The sequence below is a fragment of the Tuber melanosporum genome, assembly GCF_000151645.1.
Source record: "Tuber melanosporum whole genome shotgun sequence assembly, scaffold_120, strain Mel28".
In the NCBI taxonomy this organism is placed as follows: Eukaryota; Fungi; Ascomycota; class Pezizomycetes; order Pezizales; family Tuberaceae; genus Tuber; species Tuber melanosporum.
The window spans coordinates 103246-120306 of NW_003298778.1; the positions used below are offsets into that span (position 1 = coordinate 103246).

Sequence of the window (17061 nt, forward strand, 5' to 3'; positions counted from 1 at the left end):
TCACTTTAGAGATTGGAAAGAACGGCCACTATTCGGAAATATCCTGCGAAGTGGCCGGATCAGGGAAATATGATCTCATAGTCCCAACAGGATGGTGTCGAGATCATCCCATATCAAATAAGGAAACACCAGAGAATTGGAGATTCGATGGAAAGGGATGCGAGATGTATACCGAAGATGAAGGAATAGCGGATATGTTTGAATATGATGAGGATGTAGCACTTGAGGAAGAAGCGCAGATTGTCAGACACATACAACGTATCGACAAGCCCCTACCTACCTCACTTGATAGTATTCTTAAACAGTATCATGATTATCTTCCACTATTTCAGGATGAAATAGCAACGCAGATGCCGCCAAGGCGGTCATGGGATCATGAGATTAAGATAAAAGAAAATGAGGAACCACCATGGGGCCCAATATATCCTTTATCAGCAATGCAATTCAAGGAACTAAGATGTTACCTTGATGAGATGCTACGGTAGGGCAAGATTCGACCAAGTCAATCACTAGTAGGAGCCCCAGTCCTATTTGTACCAAAGGCCAATGGAAAATTACGACTAGTGGTTAACTATAGAGAACTAAACAAAGTCACTATAGTAAACAAATACCCAATACCTATTATGAGGGAATTGAGAGAGCGAGTCGAAGGATCTGGAATATTCTTGAAAATGGACTTAAAGAAGAGCTATTATCTAGTAAGAATAGCAGAAGGAGACAAGTGGAAAACAGCTTTTTGATGTCGTTACGGACACTACGAATACATAGTAATGCCTTTCGGACTCGTCAACGCACCAGTGACATTTCAAGCCATGATACACAAAGTCCTAAGAGAATTCCTTGACCAAGGAGTTGTAGTATACCTAGATGATATTCTCATCTATTCTGAAAACGAGAAAGATGACATCAAACTGGTACGAAAGGTACTACAGCGACTGACAGAATACAAGCTCGCAGTAAATGCGGAGAAATCAGTTTTCCATACTATCAAGGTCGAGTTTTTAGGATACATTGTGAATACCAAAGGAGTTACAATGAGTGAGTGAAAGGTTAAATTCATACAAGAATTGAAAGCTCCAGAATCAGTAAGGGAGGTCCAAATTTTTATTGGATTTGCAAACTTCTACCGAAGATTCAAACAGAATTTTTCTGGAATTTGCAAACCTATTACCGAAACGTTAAAAGGAGATCCGAAGGATTTCCACTGGGGGCCAGAACAAAACGAAGCGTTCGAGGAACTGAAAGAACGATTTGTTACAGCTCCTATACTATGTCATTTTAACCCAAACCTGGAAACGGTAGTGGAAACAGATGGGAGAGATTTCGCATTGGGGTGTATCTTATTGCAATTTATTGAGCGAAAATTATACTCAGTTGTCTTCCATTCACAAAAGCTTAACTCGGCAGAAAGGAATTACGAAATCCATGATAAAGAGTTATTGGCTATAATGGAAGCTTTTAAGGAGTGGAGATACTATTTATTGGGATTGGAAAAACAAATTACAGTGTATACCGATCATCAAAATTTACAACATTTCCTTACTACGAAGAAATGGAATGGAAGACAAATCAGATAGACGCAAGCATTAGCGGAATACAACTTCAAAATTGTTTATCGACCAGGAACCCGAGGAGAGAAGCCTGATGCTTTGAGCAAACAGCCGGAGTACTGTCCTGAGGAGGGAGCTGCGCATAGCGAACAGTCTGTTCTGAAGCTTGAACATTTCGTATTTATGATTCAAGGCTTGAAGGAAAAGTTTGACCTGAAGGAGGTCACAAACGAAGAGCCGGTAATCAGAGTTAAGAGGCTTAGTAAGGAAGTGAAATTACCGACAAAAGGATTCAGAATGGCGGCAGGACATGACCTGTATACATTGGAGGAATTACTACTACTGGCGAACGGACAACTATTGGTTCTGACGGGAATAGCGATAAGTTTACCAAGAGGTACTTATGGCAGAATTGCATCACGAAGCGGGCTTGCAAGCAAACATAATGTTGAGGTTGGTGCAGGAGTAATCGATGCAGATTATACTGGAGATCTCAAGGTTTTACTACGAAACCAGGGGACCATGAACTACCAAATACAAAAGGGTGACCGCATTGCTCAAATTATTATCACATCAATTAACGACTCCGATATGATGGAAGTCAATTAACTAATTGAGACCGAAAGAGCGAATCACGGATTTGGGAGTACCGACAAAATAGATACCCAAACACTTCAGAGTAAGGAATCATACCCGAAGGTATATTTCCTACAAGCTGATCAAGATGAAAATGAATACTTCGATGATACAGATTTGGAAACCCATCCACAATTATTAAAAGAATCAATACTGTTGTCAAATGCGGTTTTGGCAAAGGTAGATATGAGAAGGTTTGCAGTAGAATTCTTAAACGAAGTTCAAGAGGCTGTGAACCTAGATAGAGATTGGAAAGAGAGAAAACGTGTTAGGAATACCGAGATCCGATACCTAGGAACCACCCTAGGTAGGGTAACCTCTCCCGAAATTGAAATCTCAGGTCTCCAACACCCCCCTCCGGCCCCCTTATGGGGCCTGCGCGTCATCATACATATCGATCTAAGTTGCGTCCTGTGAGTATTATACCACAGAATCGAAGGTGTTACAATAACACCGTATACGTCGCCGGCGTCCATCCGACCGGATCCTGTTCGCAGGATATATAAGAGGGGACCTTCGGCTAGGTCTGGGAAGTATAACGGAGTGAATCCGTCAACAACCCAGAAAGTTACTAGGCTTCAAGAACGAGATATCTTCGGCATAGGCCGTAAGTAACGGGACGTTTTCGCGTAAAGAGATGATGATGAATAGTAAAGGATCTTAATGAAAGACCAATACATTCACATCTACCCTACGATAACCAGAAGAGTCTGGAACTCTTGAGAATACTACCATCGAACCCAATGAAGTTCAAGGAGTGTTACAACTAGGTTCCGGTACATACTGCAACCAAAGGGGTGACTCCTAAACCGGTAACAGTAACCAGAATCCTATTACCCACGGCAACCAAGGGTTACCGACCGAGGGATTATCTACCAATCCTATGGAAAGGCTTCCTGCAGGCAAGTAGGAAGTCCTCTGGAAAAGATCTATCGGTTGGGTATGGAGTTATGAAGAGTTGAAGTTAGATGACCTAGAAAGTCGGTAATAACAACTATCTTCGCAGATGCAACCCGCAGACAAAACTGATAATTTCGTCGACAAGGGAGACGATTGGAGCCAACACAGTTCGACTTGAGAATTGGGCCATTTGTCTAAAAAGACTCTCACCATCGGATAATTACTATTGGAAACAGCATGACTTCCAAATAGTCACATTATAATTATCAAAGAGGGTGTGATGATTTTCAGGGTCTCCAGGTATTCGCACCTTAGAAGAAAACCCGACGTTGCGAGTTATATTGGAAAAAGGTACATGGTTGTATGTTAGTTAGATGTAGTCTGCGAACACTCAGACGCGGAATATAAATATCAAAGTGCCTCCCAAGCTTTAGACATCATCAAGCAACGGAGAAGAGACCTTAACAATATAATATTGTTCTTACGATTTTACTTTACTTTACCCTACTTTACTTCGCTCTGAGTAGTCATAAACGAAACGAGTGAAGTCCGAGCCTTCCTAGACAATCTCCGTCTATAAAAAACGAATCTCGATCGGCCTAGACAACTCTGAAGTCTATCAGGTTGTCTCTGCCTAACAAAACGAGAGTTGGAAGAACCTAAAGCGGAAGGAAAGAACTTGCCCAAACAATGGCAAGTAGACAATGGGTTCTTGTACTACAAGAACCGATTATACATCCGTTTTTAGTGAATCTCTTCAAACGTTAATCATGAAGGATTACCGTGACTCAAAGGTTGCGGGACATTTTGGACAAGAAAAAACGGTCGAAATAATCAAACAAGATTTTTACTGGAAAGGCTTAACGGAGTGGGTAAACGATTATGTCAAGTCATATGATGAATGTCAACACAATAAATCGCCACGACACACGAGATATGGACTACTTCAGCCACTACACGTTCCATATGCGGCTTGGACATCTATCTCCACAGACTTCATCACCTGCCTACCGGAATCCCAAGAACACACCCAAATCATGGTTGTCGTCAACCAATTCATCAAAATGGCCCACTTCATTGGTTTAAGCAAAAACGCGACCGCTAAAGATGTAGCTTCTGTTTTTCTCCACGAAGTATGGAAACTTCATGAACTTCCCACTGAGATCGTTTCAGATATGGATGCCAAATTCTCGGGCGAGTTCTGAGAATCTCTGTGCAAATTATTGGGAATTAAGAGGAAGATGTCGACAGCATACCACCCGCAAACTGACGGACAAACTGAAAGAACCAACCAAGTGCTTGAAGGTTACTTACAAAAGTTTGTCAACTACGATCAGGATGATTAGTATCAGCTACTTCCTCTTGCCAAACATGCATACAATAATTCAGCAACCAACGCTCATAAGATGTCCCCATTCTATGCCAACTACGGGTTTCACCCCCAGACAGAATGGATGAAGCAATAGGAGGCCCAAAATCCTGGTGCTACGATTTATGTACACTGGATGCAAACGATATACAAGCAAGCAAGGGATATACTTGAACAAACCACGGAAGCAATGGCACAGTACTATAACCAGAAAGCAAAGCAGCAACCGGAGATTAAGATAGGCGATAAAGTAATGCTAAATGCCAAAAATATCGGAATCAAACGGCCAACAAAGAAGTTGAGTCCGAAACTTTACGGCCCTTTCGAAGTACTGGAACGGAAAGGAAATCTTTCTTATAAGATTAAACTTTCTGATCGATGGTCCATTCACCTTGTCTTTCACGTATCATTACTTGAGCCCTACAGCGCATCAGTTCAATCAGGATGAGAGTAACCTCCCCCTGAACCAGAAGAGATCGAAGGCGATCTGGAATGGGAGGTAGAAAGAATAGGTAAGAGTGAAATAATCTCTTATACGAGAAAGGTTTGTGGACGCAATAAGCGGATACACGAACTAAGATATTTTGTGAAGTAGAAAGGTTGTTCTGAGGATGAGAACACCTGGGAACCGCCTGAGAGCTTAGAGCATGCTTAGGAGTTGGTGGAAGGATTTCATAGAGAAAATCCGGAGATGCCGAATAGGGCTGAGGTAGAATGATTAGGAAAGGTTTTCCCGCAGTGGCTGAGCAAACGCGTAGGGTTTTTTACCCTACTATATTGAGTTCTAAAAAGATAATTAAAAGGAAGTTTGAAGAATTGAGATTCGAGACGAACTCTTGAGGAGGGAGCTCGTGTTAGGCATATATGAATACCCTACTGAATTCAGTACTCATACACGAGAAACTGCATTGCCAACACCCCCCTCTGGCCTCAGTGTGGGCCCTGCACGTCATCTGCCGCATTTTCGAAAGTTGCATCTCCACACTAATATAAGGAAACTTGGCAGCCTCACGATAACACCAAATACATCGTCGCCGTCCGTCTGACCCGAACCTGTTCGCAGGATATATGAGAGGGGACCTCTGCGGAGCCCATGCAACTGGACTCAAGCAAATCGGTCGACGTCGCAAAGAGTTATACTCTATATCGTCCTACTAGCTGATGAACCGGCATAAAGTGACAGGACATTTTGCGCAAAGAAGTGGATATATGAGAGATATCTACTGGACAAGTTGGAGACAACTTGAGGTCCATGTTCCCGACTGTAGAGGAGTTATTGGATACTCTAGTCGAATAATAAGGGACAAGAGTCATTGGAAAGTTGAGATAAGAATATTGTGCAAGGCATCTGAAAGAGCTAGAACCTAAGTTCCACGACTCTTGTGAAGGCAAACGCAATCATGCCTCTGTATTGGTCACCAGTGTCTGATATTGAAACTGATCACTTCAATAACAAAGGAACGACTGGATAATTTGCAATGAAGCGGCATAATCCAGACTAAGTTCATATGGCAAGTGGATCGGTAGCTTTCAACTGGTGGAGTCCCTGACACCCTCAGTATAGGAAGCTTACCCAAGTCCTGAAGACCAAAGCGCATGAGGATTATCAGGGTCGAGAAAGTTCGCATCTGAATGAATAAGGTCGATGACCATAGAAGTTGTGTGGAGGTACTTAGTTAGTATACGAGTTTGATGTACTGGCCGCGGAAACTCACGTGGGATATAAATATACGAGTTCCTCACCAGCTTTTAGAGAACACAGCAATGGAGAAGAGACCTTATCAATATAACATTGTTTTACAAGAAATTTCGATACAAACTTTATTCCTTACTCTTTACTCTTAGTAGTTTTACTGAACCAAGTACCTTGTCAAGCCTTCCTGATATTACTCCATTATCAAATACCTATACACCTAGTTATACTATTGAAGTTGACTACCCGTAACAGCTGGGGCTGTGGTGGCGGAAGATGTGGCGATGGTTGAGGAGGCTATGGGGAAAGAGGTGGCAGTGGTGGCCGAGGAAGTGGAGGGTGGCGTTGGATCGTGTGAGGAGGATTGGACAGTGGTGAGGAGGAGGGTTAGGGAGAGGGAAGAGGAAAGAATGAAGAAGGAATGGGAAGAGAGGGATGCGGTAAGGAGGAGGATGAACGTTTGACGACCGGCCAGGGTAGTGGTTCCTAACGCACTGTTGGGTCCGCGGGGAGTGGTGCGAAGTGAAGGAGTTGAGAGGGTTGGTGGGACGTTCCTTGTTATGGCTCCACAAGGTACCCCTAGGGGACCGGCGGCGTATGGTGGGGTAACTTTGGGTAGTGAGAGGTTAAGGGAAATTTGGGAAGAAGTATGGCGTTGAGGGGTGGAGGGTATGGTATAGGAGTGAGAGGTAGGGGTAGGGGTAGAGTGTTATGGGGTTAGAGGTTGACGGTAGGCTATGGGCCGGTAGCGGAGGAATTTTTTAGGGAGGTATGACGGCGTGGGATAAAAGGTACGGATTTAAAATGACGGTAGTTCCACTGGACATGCCGTGGATTGGGTATCTCGCTGCGTCAGGAGGACTGGTGCTAGCTATGTTGACATGCTGTTTGGCGATTGGAGATATGTAGTTAGTCAGTATAAAATGGAAAAGGTTTTAAAAAAAAAAAAAAAAAAAAAAAAAAAGTCTGGCGAACTCTTGGCAGCATTTTCTACGTGATTTGGCGCCAAGAGTTCGCCAGATTTACCCACAACCCCTGGTACAGTACTCGAATACAGGCAACCATTATGATAATATAGAAATCACAATCCACTGCCTTTGAAGCCCCCCCCCCGGAAGCAGGATGGCAAGGCCCCGCATCATCGACCAGATATTTATTTTTCAATACTCGTACCCCATTATTTTGGTAGGGGATGCCGTTGTCCCACAATCCCCTTCATGCGAGTGCAAGGATCTCACCAGTTTCTGATTTTACCACCGTCCCCGATGAGAACAGTCTAGACACCCCCTCGTCCAGACAGCTAAACCTAAGGGGGGAAGCCTTCGCGTGGTTAACTTTGTAGTTATGAGTACTTGTACAATACGAGTACAAGTACTGTGTTGATGAGGCTAATCAATCAGCATTCATTTGGGTGGGTATCCGGGTGGCTAGAGAGGCTGTCTACCCAAGGACTCGTACGGCACTAGTACAACTATAAAGTGTCACTCACCAAATAAACGTCATGATTAAGATCAAACACGGGGAAGATATCCTAGAGACAACCGCAGCTAGCAGTAACTGACAGCTAATACCACAAAAGGGGGTATATATCAGGATGAAAATAAACTCCTCTCCATACAGATTCACGAAGATAATAAAGATTGCCCTCCCGGCAACCGAGGAAGACAACACCCCCAATGTCCACCCAGCCTACATTGCTGCCTCGTTCTCCCATCTGCCCTGTCCATGGACTCAGCCACCCCGATATTATTATCCCCATGCCCATGCCCGTCACAGGCACCATACCCACCACGCTCACTGTCATTGATACCCGCCGTGCTCCTCACCCGAGAAACATACAAACAATAAACAAGTAGACACAGGGAGATATCATTGCCTCCGCTCGGGTTCGTGCGCTGCTGCTGTCCACAGTTAGAAGTATTGTCAATTGTAATACGGGGAGGGCCGAGCATGCCTTCCTGAACTCCTAATCGATCAACAAGTGTTTGTAGCAGCTGGCCATGAGCCTCCGATCGGTCAACAAGTGTTTGTAGCATCTGGTCCTGATGATCGAGTCTGGCTTTCAACTCCCCAGTCAGTTCCCAATGCATCGCAGCATCCTCTGCGGCCCTTGTCGAAAATCCCTCCAGGACTGTTGTGAGGCCCTGCACATCCGTAGTGAGGCCTTGTAAATCTGCTTCGAGAGCGTCAAGACGTGGGCGATCGGAAGTTCCATTGGTATCTGAGGGTTCCAGGGTTGACATACTTGCCGATCGTGTGTGGGTTGAGCCTGTTTTTTAATGCGTTTCCGGGTGGAGATTGGTGTGTTCGTTGCGCGCCTTTCACGGTAGGAGGACGTGGACTCGAGTATGGGGCTCGCAGGTCTGCCGGTGGGTGAGGGGAGGAGACGGTGCGGGACAGGGGGAGGGAGGAGGGGACAGAGGGACAAAGGGCGGATGGGTGAATGTGTGGATTGAAGGAGGCGTTGCCATCAAGATCTAAAAAGGGGTGGGTTGACTAAGCTGGTTCGGTATTGGTTCAGGAAGAACAGAGCAAGACCCTGGAATGGACGCGGAGATGATAGACACCAAGCTGCCCAGGGTGACAGCGAAATTGACACTGAGCTTGGCACTGAGATAGATTCTCCACCAACCAACCAAGCTACCCAGGGCGACAGCGATATCGACACTGCGATGCAGGAAACGCAACAACCTACCGTGATACCACGCTGCGCCAGACTGTAGAAGTATTTTACTGGGGAAGTCTCGATGAATATCAAGCGTGGCATCTGTATTGACCCTCGCGCAAGGCTAATCTATAAGAATCGAAGTTAGGTGGTATGTAGGATTTTCCGGTAGTTCATCCGAGAGACTTGGTGGCCGATGAGGGCCTCTGCCATAGTCTGCTAGAAACGGAAGGCTCTGATCGCGTGCCGCCATGCGAGGGCGATAGCACTGCTATAGCCCAGGGCCCGCCGCCGGGGCCTCCTAAGACCTCTGGCGGACCGCCCGCCTCATTACCCTAGACCAGACAACTGGACCCTGAATCCTCCAGAGTCACACTCTGTAATGCCACAGGGCTACCGAGGTGTTGGCCTCCGGTAACCCCTCCGTTAGTAGACAAAATCCCCCAACAGCTGGGCGATGGGCCACATTACCCCCCTCGGGGATCCGGCGAATGGCCGGGTCTAGCAGTCTCTCCTGGAGCCTAATACCGTACCTCGGGGCATCTAGCGTGTGGACCAATTACTCCAGGTATTCTAACGGGCTAGGCCCTACCCTGGCCGCAAGCTCTGTTAGTATGCTTGGTCCCCCTGTCGGCAGCAAGTATGCCGGGGGGCCATCCCAAGTTTAGGGGGACGGGCAGGAAGCCATTGATGACCTGCTTGGTGATGCTGGACCGGATTGTGCATCCTCACGTTCCTGCGGCACACATTCACGCCGTGTGTCTGGGTGGATATGCGGCTGAGTATGGATTCATGAATCCTGGTTCACTAAGGGAAAGAATAAATACCTCACCGGTCTATGAAAATCCAATTGTCGGGGGAGATGAAGGAAACCAAGACTAATGGCCCCAATAGCAGCACATCTCTTCGCCACTGTTGATAGCAGACTACGGAGTAGACCACTATACTACCAAAGAAGCTGCTAGTTTCATACTATATCAGATAAATGAACCCCTGCTTCTTCCTTTGGTAGAGGTACAACAACCGAAAGTTTGTGGGGGATAGTTCGGATCCAAAAGGGATAGAGAATGCATGAAAGAGGCTAGAAATCTAGGGTTAGGGGAAATTTGTGTACCCAAGGTACTTGTGGTGAGCAAAATAATCCGGTTGCCAAGAAGTAGTAGTGCTGCAAATTTCCTGTGTAGAGAGACTTCTTGGCAACCGGATTATTTGCTCACCACAAGTAACGGATGACCCACCACTCCTATCAACACCACTCCCACTCCCACCGCTCCCACTCCCACCACTCTCGCCAACAGTTACCAATTTTCTGCCACCGGCACCACACAAGGGAAAAAGAAAAGGCTTCCGCTATGCCGAGTTTGGTTTCCCTTCGTCGGGGCCTGCGTGGGGGGTTTCATCCCAAGTTTGCAACGTTCAAACCCAACCGCACCCCCGGCAAAACATGGAGCAGTCTAGAGGCCGTTGGGGGGGGAAATGATGTGGGCGTTTTTGATGCAGTCGTTGTTGCTAGGAGACCCATCAGAACAATTGAGGGTCTCATACCCGACGCCAGAGAAAGCGTCACCCAAGCTGCGAAAGTCGAGAAACTTTTTGTTCGAAAGCAAAATAAAGAAACCCTTGTTGGCAACGCTAGGGGACTCGATCTGGCCAATATTTCTCATCGTCTAGACGTCGAGCTTGGGGCACTCAAAAAGAAAATGGCAGAATTGAACATAGCGGACAAGAGTCAAGAAGCACGTTTGGAATTCCTTACCAATTCTAGTGAAAGCTACCGACAAATTCGGTCTCGTTTTCTGGTTTCGTTTAGTAACGAGCATTTGGGACGTACCGAAGAGAAGAAAAAAACTATCGAGCAAGGAAATAAGGTGGCTCACTGGGGCGACATACTTTTCGACCGTACCCTTTATGACAAACCTAACGGTAGTACCGATACAGAAGCGTTCAAGGCCTTGTATGGTGTTTTGCCGAAAGACGTCGAACAGATAAGTGAGTGATCTACCCTACCCATAAAATCTCGTCCATAACGAACATGACTAGGCTAACTTGTCTACTAGAGCATCACGGGACAATTAATCTTTTGAATACCCACGCCGGCATTCTCAGCTCGAAGCGCAAAATAGCCACCCCGAAATTCTTTGACGCGTTTTCAAATTTTATCTCTCTGTTTGAAAAATCTAAGTTCGACGAGTCCTTTCACGAAAAAAAAACGGAGGTCACCCTTGCCTACGAGGAGTTTCTCGGCTTCGCCGAGAACGAAGTGAAACGAAGTGAAACGAAGTGAAACGAAGGAAGCCGAAAAAACGTTCGTCTAAAAAAGCCAACCCACCCGCAGCCACAGCACAAAGGCCTTAAGGGGCACCACAATTGGCGTGGTTCGTTTCTTGTGGGAAATAAGTGTTTGTTTCTTTCTACCTTCTTCCGCTTGCCGAACTTAAAAAAAGCCTTGCATCGTTCATAGAGTGGCTACTTTTTTTTTTGTTTTCATAATATTATTTTTCTTGATTTGGCTTAGGCACCGCTTTCTAATCATGTCTTGCCTGGTCTCGCGCATTATCCAAAATGAACACACATGGGTTCTTGTTTCATTAGGGGCATTTGCTTGTCTGTCTTTCCCTTCTCTTTTTTTCTTTTCTTTACTTACTCTCTTTCTACCGGGCATGGAAGGGTTTTCCTAAAGGGCTGGTGCTACCCAATTTTCTCACTACTGAGGTATAGGGCGCTTTGGGGGAGGGAGCGTGTGCTGTATATAAAGCTCCAAGCACCCATGATAACAGTATGCTGAATTGTCATGAAATTTTTTCCCCTCGTGATTTTAGGACATTGGTTACGTTTGCCTAAGGCGCTCCACCCGCTGTGAGAAGGGCGCGGGAACCAGCGCGGTTGCGCTAGCGGTTCTTTAGCAACGCTTTGGACCCTTCTGGCTAGAGCAGCTACATGCTTAATAAATGCGGTGTTGAGAAGTTCTTCATCGTGGAGCTCTGCGATGACATACCCGTCGATACGGCCGTCCCGGCGGGATTTGAGTTTTTCTCATCCATGTTTCATAGTATCAAGATGTTTGTCAGAGATCGGTATCCAATCAAACGGAATGGCTGGAAGGATCTCAGTACCTTCGAAGAGCGGAATTCTTGGCAGGCGCAGGCCTTTCTGATTGAGAACCGACTCGTATGGGCGAGGTATTTGAAGGTTGAGCTTTTGACCCAGTACGGGAATGAGTTTTATTGTCCGGTTACCTTGTCGAGGGTACATGAGGCGACTATGATGGAAGAGTTGAAAAACCTAGGCGAGATCATCAGTGTTGGCGGGGCTGAGGAGTACACCATTGAGCAAGTGGCGCCTGAGGCCGTTGCAATGAATGTAAAGAAGGAGGTGCAAGCAGGGGCCACAGCTATGACCCTGGGGGTGGAGGAGGCGACGCCTAAGGAGGTGCACGCGGTCAATGAAGCTCTGGTTCGGGAGATCAGGATCCAAAGGTATCATGACGGATCGGCGAGTTCTGGGCCGGTATTGATGTTGGGAGTTGAGCCTTTGTTTCTGCGGACTTGTGAAGTCATGAATATGCCCTCTGCGACGCATCCCACTCCCACCTCCAGCATGACGGAGTCGTCCACTGTCATTTCCGCTGGGATAGTTTCTTCCTCCGTAGGAATAATTCGGGCCATCTGTCCTACGAGTACGATCTCGAATCCCACGGAAACAGCGCCAGCAAGGGACCAACACCGGCGACTCCCCCATGCCAGAGACAAAGAGAGGGAGACGGCATCTAATACTACTTCTGCCAGCGTTAAAGCACCCGGCACAACCTTCCGAGGCCCGAACACCACCATACCCCTTTCCTTCCCCCCCTTCCTCTCCAACACCCTCCGGATCCCAAGTAACGCACGCTCATTCCCACCCCCACCCTCTCCCCGTGGTGTTAACAACCCAAGAAAGCGAAGCTGAAATTCACAGAATTATTCTCGAAAACACGACCCGTCCCAGCATCCTTACTAGCCTCTACAACAAGCTCAATTGCCAATGCCTTCCGGTACCCCACCCTATCGGTGATGGAAAAAGCCGACCCCCGCTACCAGCATTAATAATCGATGGGTTTGAGCATTGGATGCTCATTCAGGTTCTACTAAACCAGATGAAGAATACCAACGTCTAACAGATTTCCTTCAAGCACCAAAGCGCGCTGTAATCGATTCAGCTACAAAACGACCCGCAACAACGACCTCAATCCCCAGCTCGGCATTCCCGGCTGCCCCAAAAGACTGAGTTGTCAAGCGTTACGCAGGGCATCTCGAGAGAGCCCTCGAATCCACCGCCAGTCGCGCCGAAGGGATAGAGGAGGTCCCGGACATCGAAGGCCCCCGGAAAGAACTCGCCGAGACCCAATCGGAAACCCGTAAAACACAAGCAGAGTTAGTAAGCGCGCTGAAAGAACTAGACTGGATAAAGACGAAGCTATCGGCACGTAATTCGAGGGATCTGCACGCAAACGGCTAGCGGAGGAGGACGGAGAGATAGAATCGCTGAAGAAGAGGGGGGCAGAGACGCAAGCTGAACTGGTCAGTTCAAGGAACGAAGTGAAGGAATTGAGGAGGTTGAATTCTGCTAGCAGCTGAAGTGTTTCTTCGGTTAGTTCTGCCGGGACACCACCTTACCCTACGGGCGGGGGAGCGGGCATCAGGCTGCCGTACCCTGTTAGCGCCACGCCGGTTTCCCCGCTTGGCCCTAGGACTCCGGCGCCGGGGCAGGTGCCACCGTATTACCGACAGCAGTCTCAACCGTCGACGTGATGTGGGTATGATTACCTTGCAACCGGAGGGGATTGCCTACTTTTTTATTATTGTGAATTGCTTGCGCAAGTTTGTATGTATTGGGTCTATGGCAGATGTCGGGTTGGAACAACCCATTGCCAATTGGGCAAGGCCCGGAAGTATCACTCGGAGGTGGTGGAAAAAAGGTTTAGCCAGTCGGGTCCACTCCCGGCAGCCATTGCACGCTACCCATGGGCCCGGGAGTCACCCCAGCAGTACATATACCATGATAGACCCCCGGGTGTTGGAGACCTCGAAGCTCGCTACAACTGATGCACATTGTGATAACAGCAGTACCTTTCTCTAACTCTGCGTTTTTATTGCTAAGAGCATTCCCTTTTTTCCTTTGATTCGCAGCTGCCTCGAGTATCATGCTGACAAAATTTTAGAAAAAACTTTCGGAGATTCTTACTGTACAAGTATACAAGTACAAGGTCCGGCATGATACCGTGGCGCCTACCAACCCTGGACGCTAACCAATAATAGCTGATAGACCGCCAGGTGAGTATATTAGACCACTATAGTCACCCGACAAATGCCAAGACGTCAACTGATACCTGGACGTTAAACACATCTTCCCACGTTAATACATCCTACATGTTAAATGCAACTACCGTGACCAATGCTATCCCTTAACGGCCCATACAGAAATCCGCTCGCTCAAGTACAGTACCAGCGACACCGTCAGCAGGGGCTACTGATCAATACATGGCGCAGTTCTATGATGCAGGCACGGTTTAGATTGTGACGTGGTGGTGGGCTATAGCCAATGGCTTTCTAATTGGGGCTTTACGCAGCTATTCCGTAACACCGGCTTTGTGCAAACGTGCTATTTCACGACAGGTCAATGATGTCCATACCAATATCCATGCCTACCTCTAATACCCTGGTATCCTGACAGATGCGGATCCCGCTCTGGCCGATAGTGATGGCGTGATCCCCACCATTGTTATTGTGTATCTCGTAGTCCTGGTAATAACTGAGTACACTCTCATTGTCATCATTCTGATTGGGACGTGGTGGTGGGTGTAGGTAGCAGTTGTAGGGAGTGTATGGAAAGGTGGATTGTGCATTTCTAATTGAAAGATGACATTTTAAACCTTTGGGAGTATATATTCATAAGATGTACCACTATAAGGATTCATGTTAGGTGATATGTTGGTCTTTCGATTGATTACCTATATGTACATCTTGTAACCAGTACGGGTACTCGGTTATTGGTTTCGTTTTATGATTTGTTTTAAGTATCGCTTTGATACTTGGTTAGTTTTAATTATCGTTTGATACTTGGTTTTGTTTTATGTTTTGTTTTAAGTATCGCTTTGATACTTGGTTAGTTTTAAGTATCGTTTGATACTTGGTTTTGTTTTATGTTTTGTTTTAAGTATCGCTTTAATACTTGGTTAGTTTTAAGTATCGTTTGATACTTGGTTTTGTTTTATGCTTTGTTTTAAGTATTGCTTTGATACTTAAGGAGTTTTACCAAAGTGTATCGGTTGATACCTTTGATTAGTTTCGTTTATGTTAAGACACGAACAGATTTGTGTATTTAAAGACCGCCTGTTTCTATGATAGAAAGGGCAGACTTCGACAGACAGTATATCAATATACTTGGTTGAACGGTTACTTCTTTGTTCCCCAGTACACCCTCGAAGCCTCCTTTAGTTCTCAGCTCTCGCCTCCTCTCTGGAAGAGCAGGCCACCTGCCAACTATCGTATCTTATACCGATAACGTGATTAGCACCTTATGAACACATTACATTTTTTTAACCTCAGCAAGTGGTTAAGATTCTGTCCCCGGATTTAGGCCTGATCAACCTATTAATATCCACTTTAGAACGCTAGCGGAGAGAAGCGGCAGAATCACAGCACATTCGGCTTCATCTCAAACCCAAAATAGAGTCTTTTGACAACCAGCAGTGGGAAGCAAATCCCGTGGCAAGATCTTACAAGAAAGAAACAACCCCGGCGCTCTGCTAAAGAGCCGGGCGATCCCGCAAACACGGAAGATACACAACCTCCAGGAGAATTCCCTTCTACTCCAGCAAAGAAACCTTCCTTTGATCCTCCAATCAACCCCGAAACTAGTAGCGAATCAGATATGGCCAGCACAGGAGGAGGGCCTTTTGGAGGAGGAAAATCTCAGGCTAGGCCTGAAGAAGAGGAGGTACCTGCAGTATTTGAACCCTCTAAATTTAAACTCTACCTCCCAGCAAAGTTTACAGGAGAAGGAAAAGACCTCAAACCTGAAGCCTTTGAATGATGGGCGACGGAACTCTCATACTTGCTACTCTTACAAGGAAAAAATGTGGAAGATCCTACAACCGGACTTATCATTGGATCATTTTGCGAAGGAAAGGCAACCGACGCATACCACCAATGCTATAAGGACTTCGGCGGAAATATAAGATTAAGAGGAACTCCAGTTCTCGATTACCTGAAAGGAGGATTCCAATCCTCTATAACCAACGACCTCCTATACAACAAATTCAACCAGCTCCAGCAAGTTAACGGAACGCATGTCAAGTGAATCACCGATGTGGCTACGGACCTGATGATGTACAAGGACCGAATGGAGAGAGGAAGTATCTTCAAATACATCCTGAAGCGACGATTCTACGACGCTATGCACCCCACACTTCAGAGGGAAGTAGAACCACTCGAGGAAGACGGCGATGATATTGCAGTAATAATTGCAAGAGCAGAACTAAAGGACGCCATTCTCCATGAAACCAAGGCCTACAAAACACAGACGTCCTCTAGTAGGAATAGCCAGCCACGGCACAAAGCCTACAGCAACTCTGAAGAAGATACCCCACGGGTTTTCAAATGGAAAACAAAATACTCCAAAGAATCAAGATGGCAGAAAGGAGAGTGTTTTGAATGTGGAAAAACAGGACACATGGCAAAGAACTGTCCTACGAAGAAAGGGAAAGGAAAGGCAATTAAGCAAGAGGCATCGGCCAACAATGTGGAAAGCGATAATACCCAATCCAGTGAATATGAACAGATCCATATCGGATATATCGATGTGGAATGCAACAGTGTTTGACCTCCAGCTACATTCAAAGCACACACCGCCCTGGAAGGTACCATTGTCACGAATATGGCTTAGCGAGGAAAGGGTTTTCACGTGACGTATAGTTGTGAGTCACAGGTATGTTATTGTTTCACACATATGACTCATTAGGGTTATATGATTTGTTATGTGTGGGATTTGTGATGCTTTTACACATGGCTCAAGTATGAGTCATGGGACGTGCGCTGGACAAGTATGCCTTACGGGTAAGCCTTACAGATAAGCCTTGTGCATATGATTTATGTTTCGCACATGACCTCATTATGAGGTCATGGGTTTTCGCGCGTATGACTCAGTTGAATCATATGACTTGTTTATTGCGTTATGATTGGTTTATGAGTTTTGTACATGACCTCGTGAT

At 46.3% G+C, this 17061-nt stretch overlaps 1 protein-coding gene across 1 annotated transcript; it reads left to right on the forward strand.

The window, feature by feature from the left end:
- Positions 1–770: 770 nt before the first annotated feature.
- On the forward strand, positions 771–1046 carry GSTUM_00001803001 (uncharacterized protein; the record flags this gene model as incomplete). The annotated part of the gene is made up of 2 exons (XM_002835944.1): positions 771–824; positions 969–1046. The coding sequence occupies 2 exons, from the start codon at positions 771–773 to the stop codon at positions 1044–1046; spliced, it is 132 nt and encodes a 43-aa protein (XP_002835990.1).
- Positions 1047–17061: the final 16015 nt, after the last annotated feature.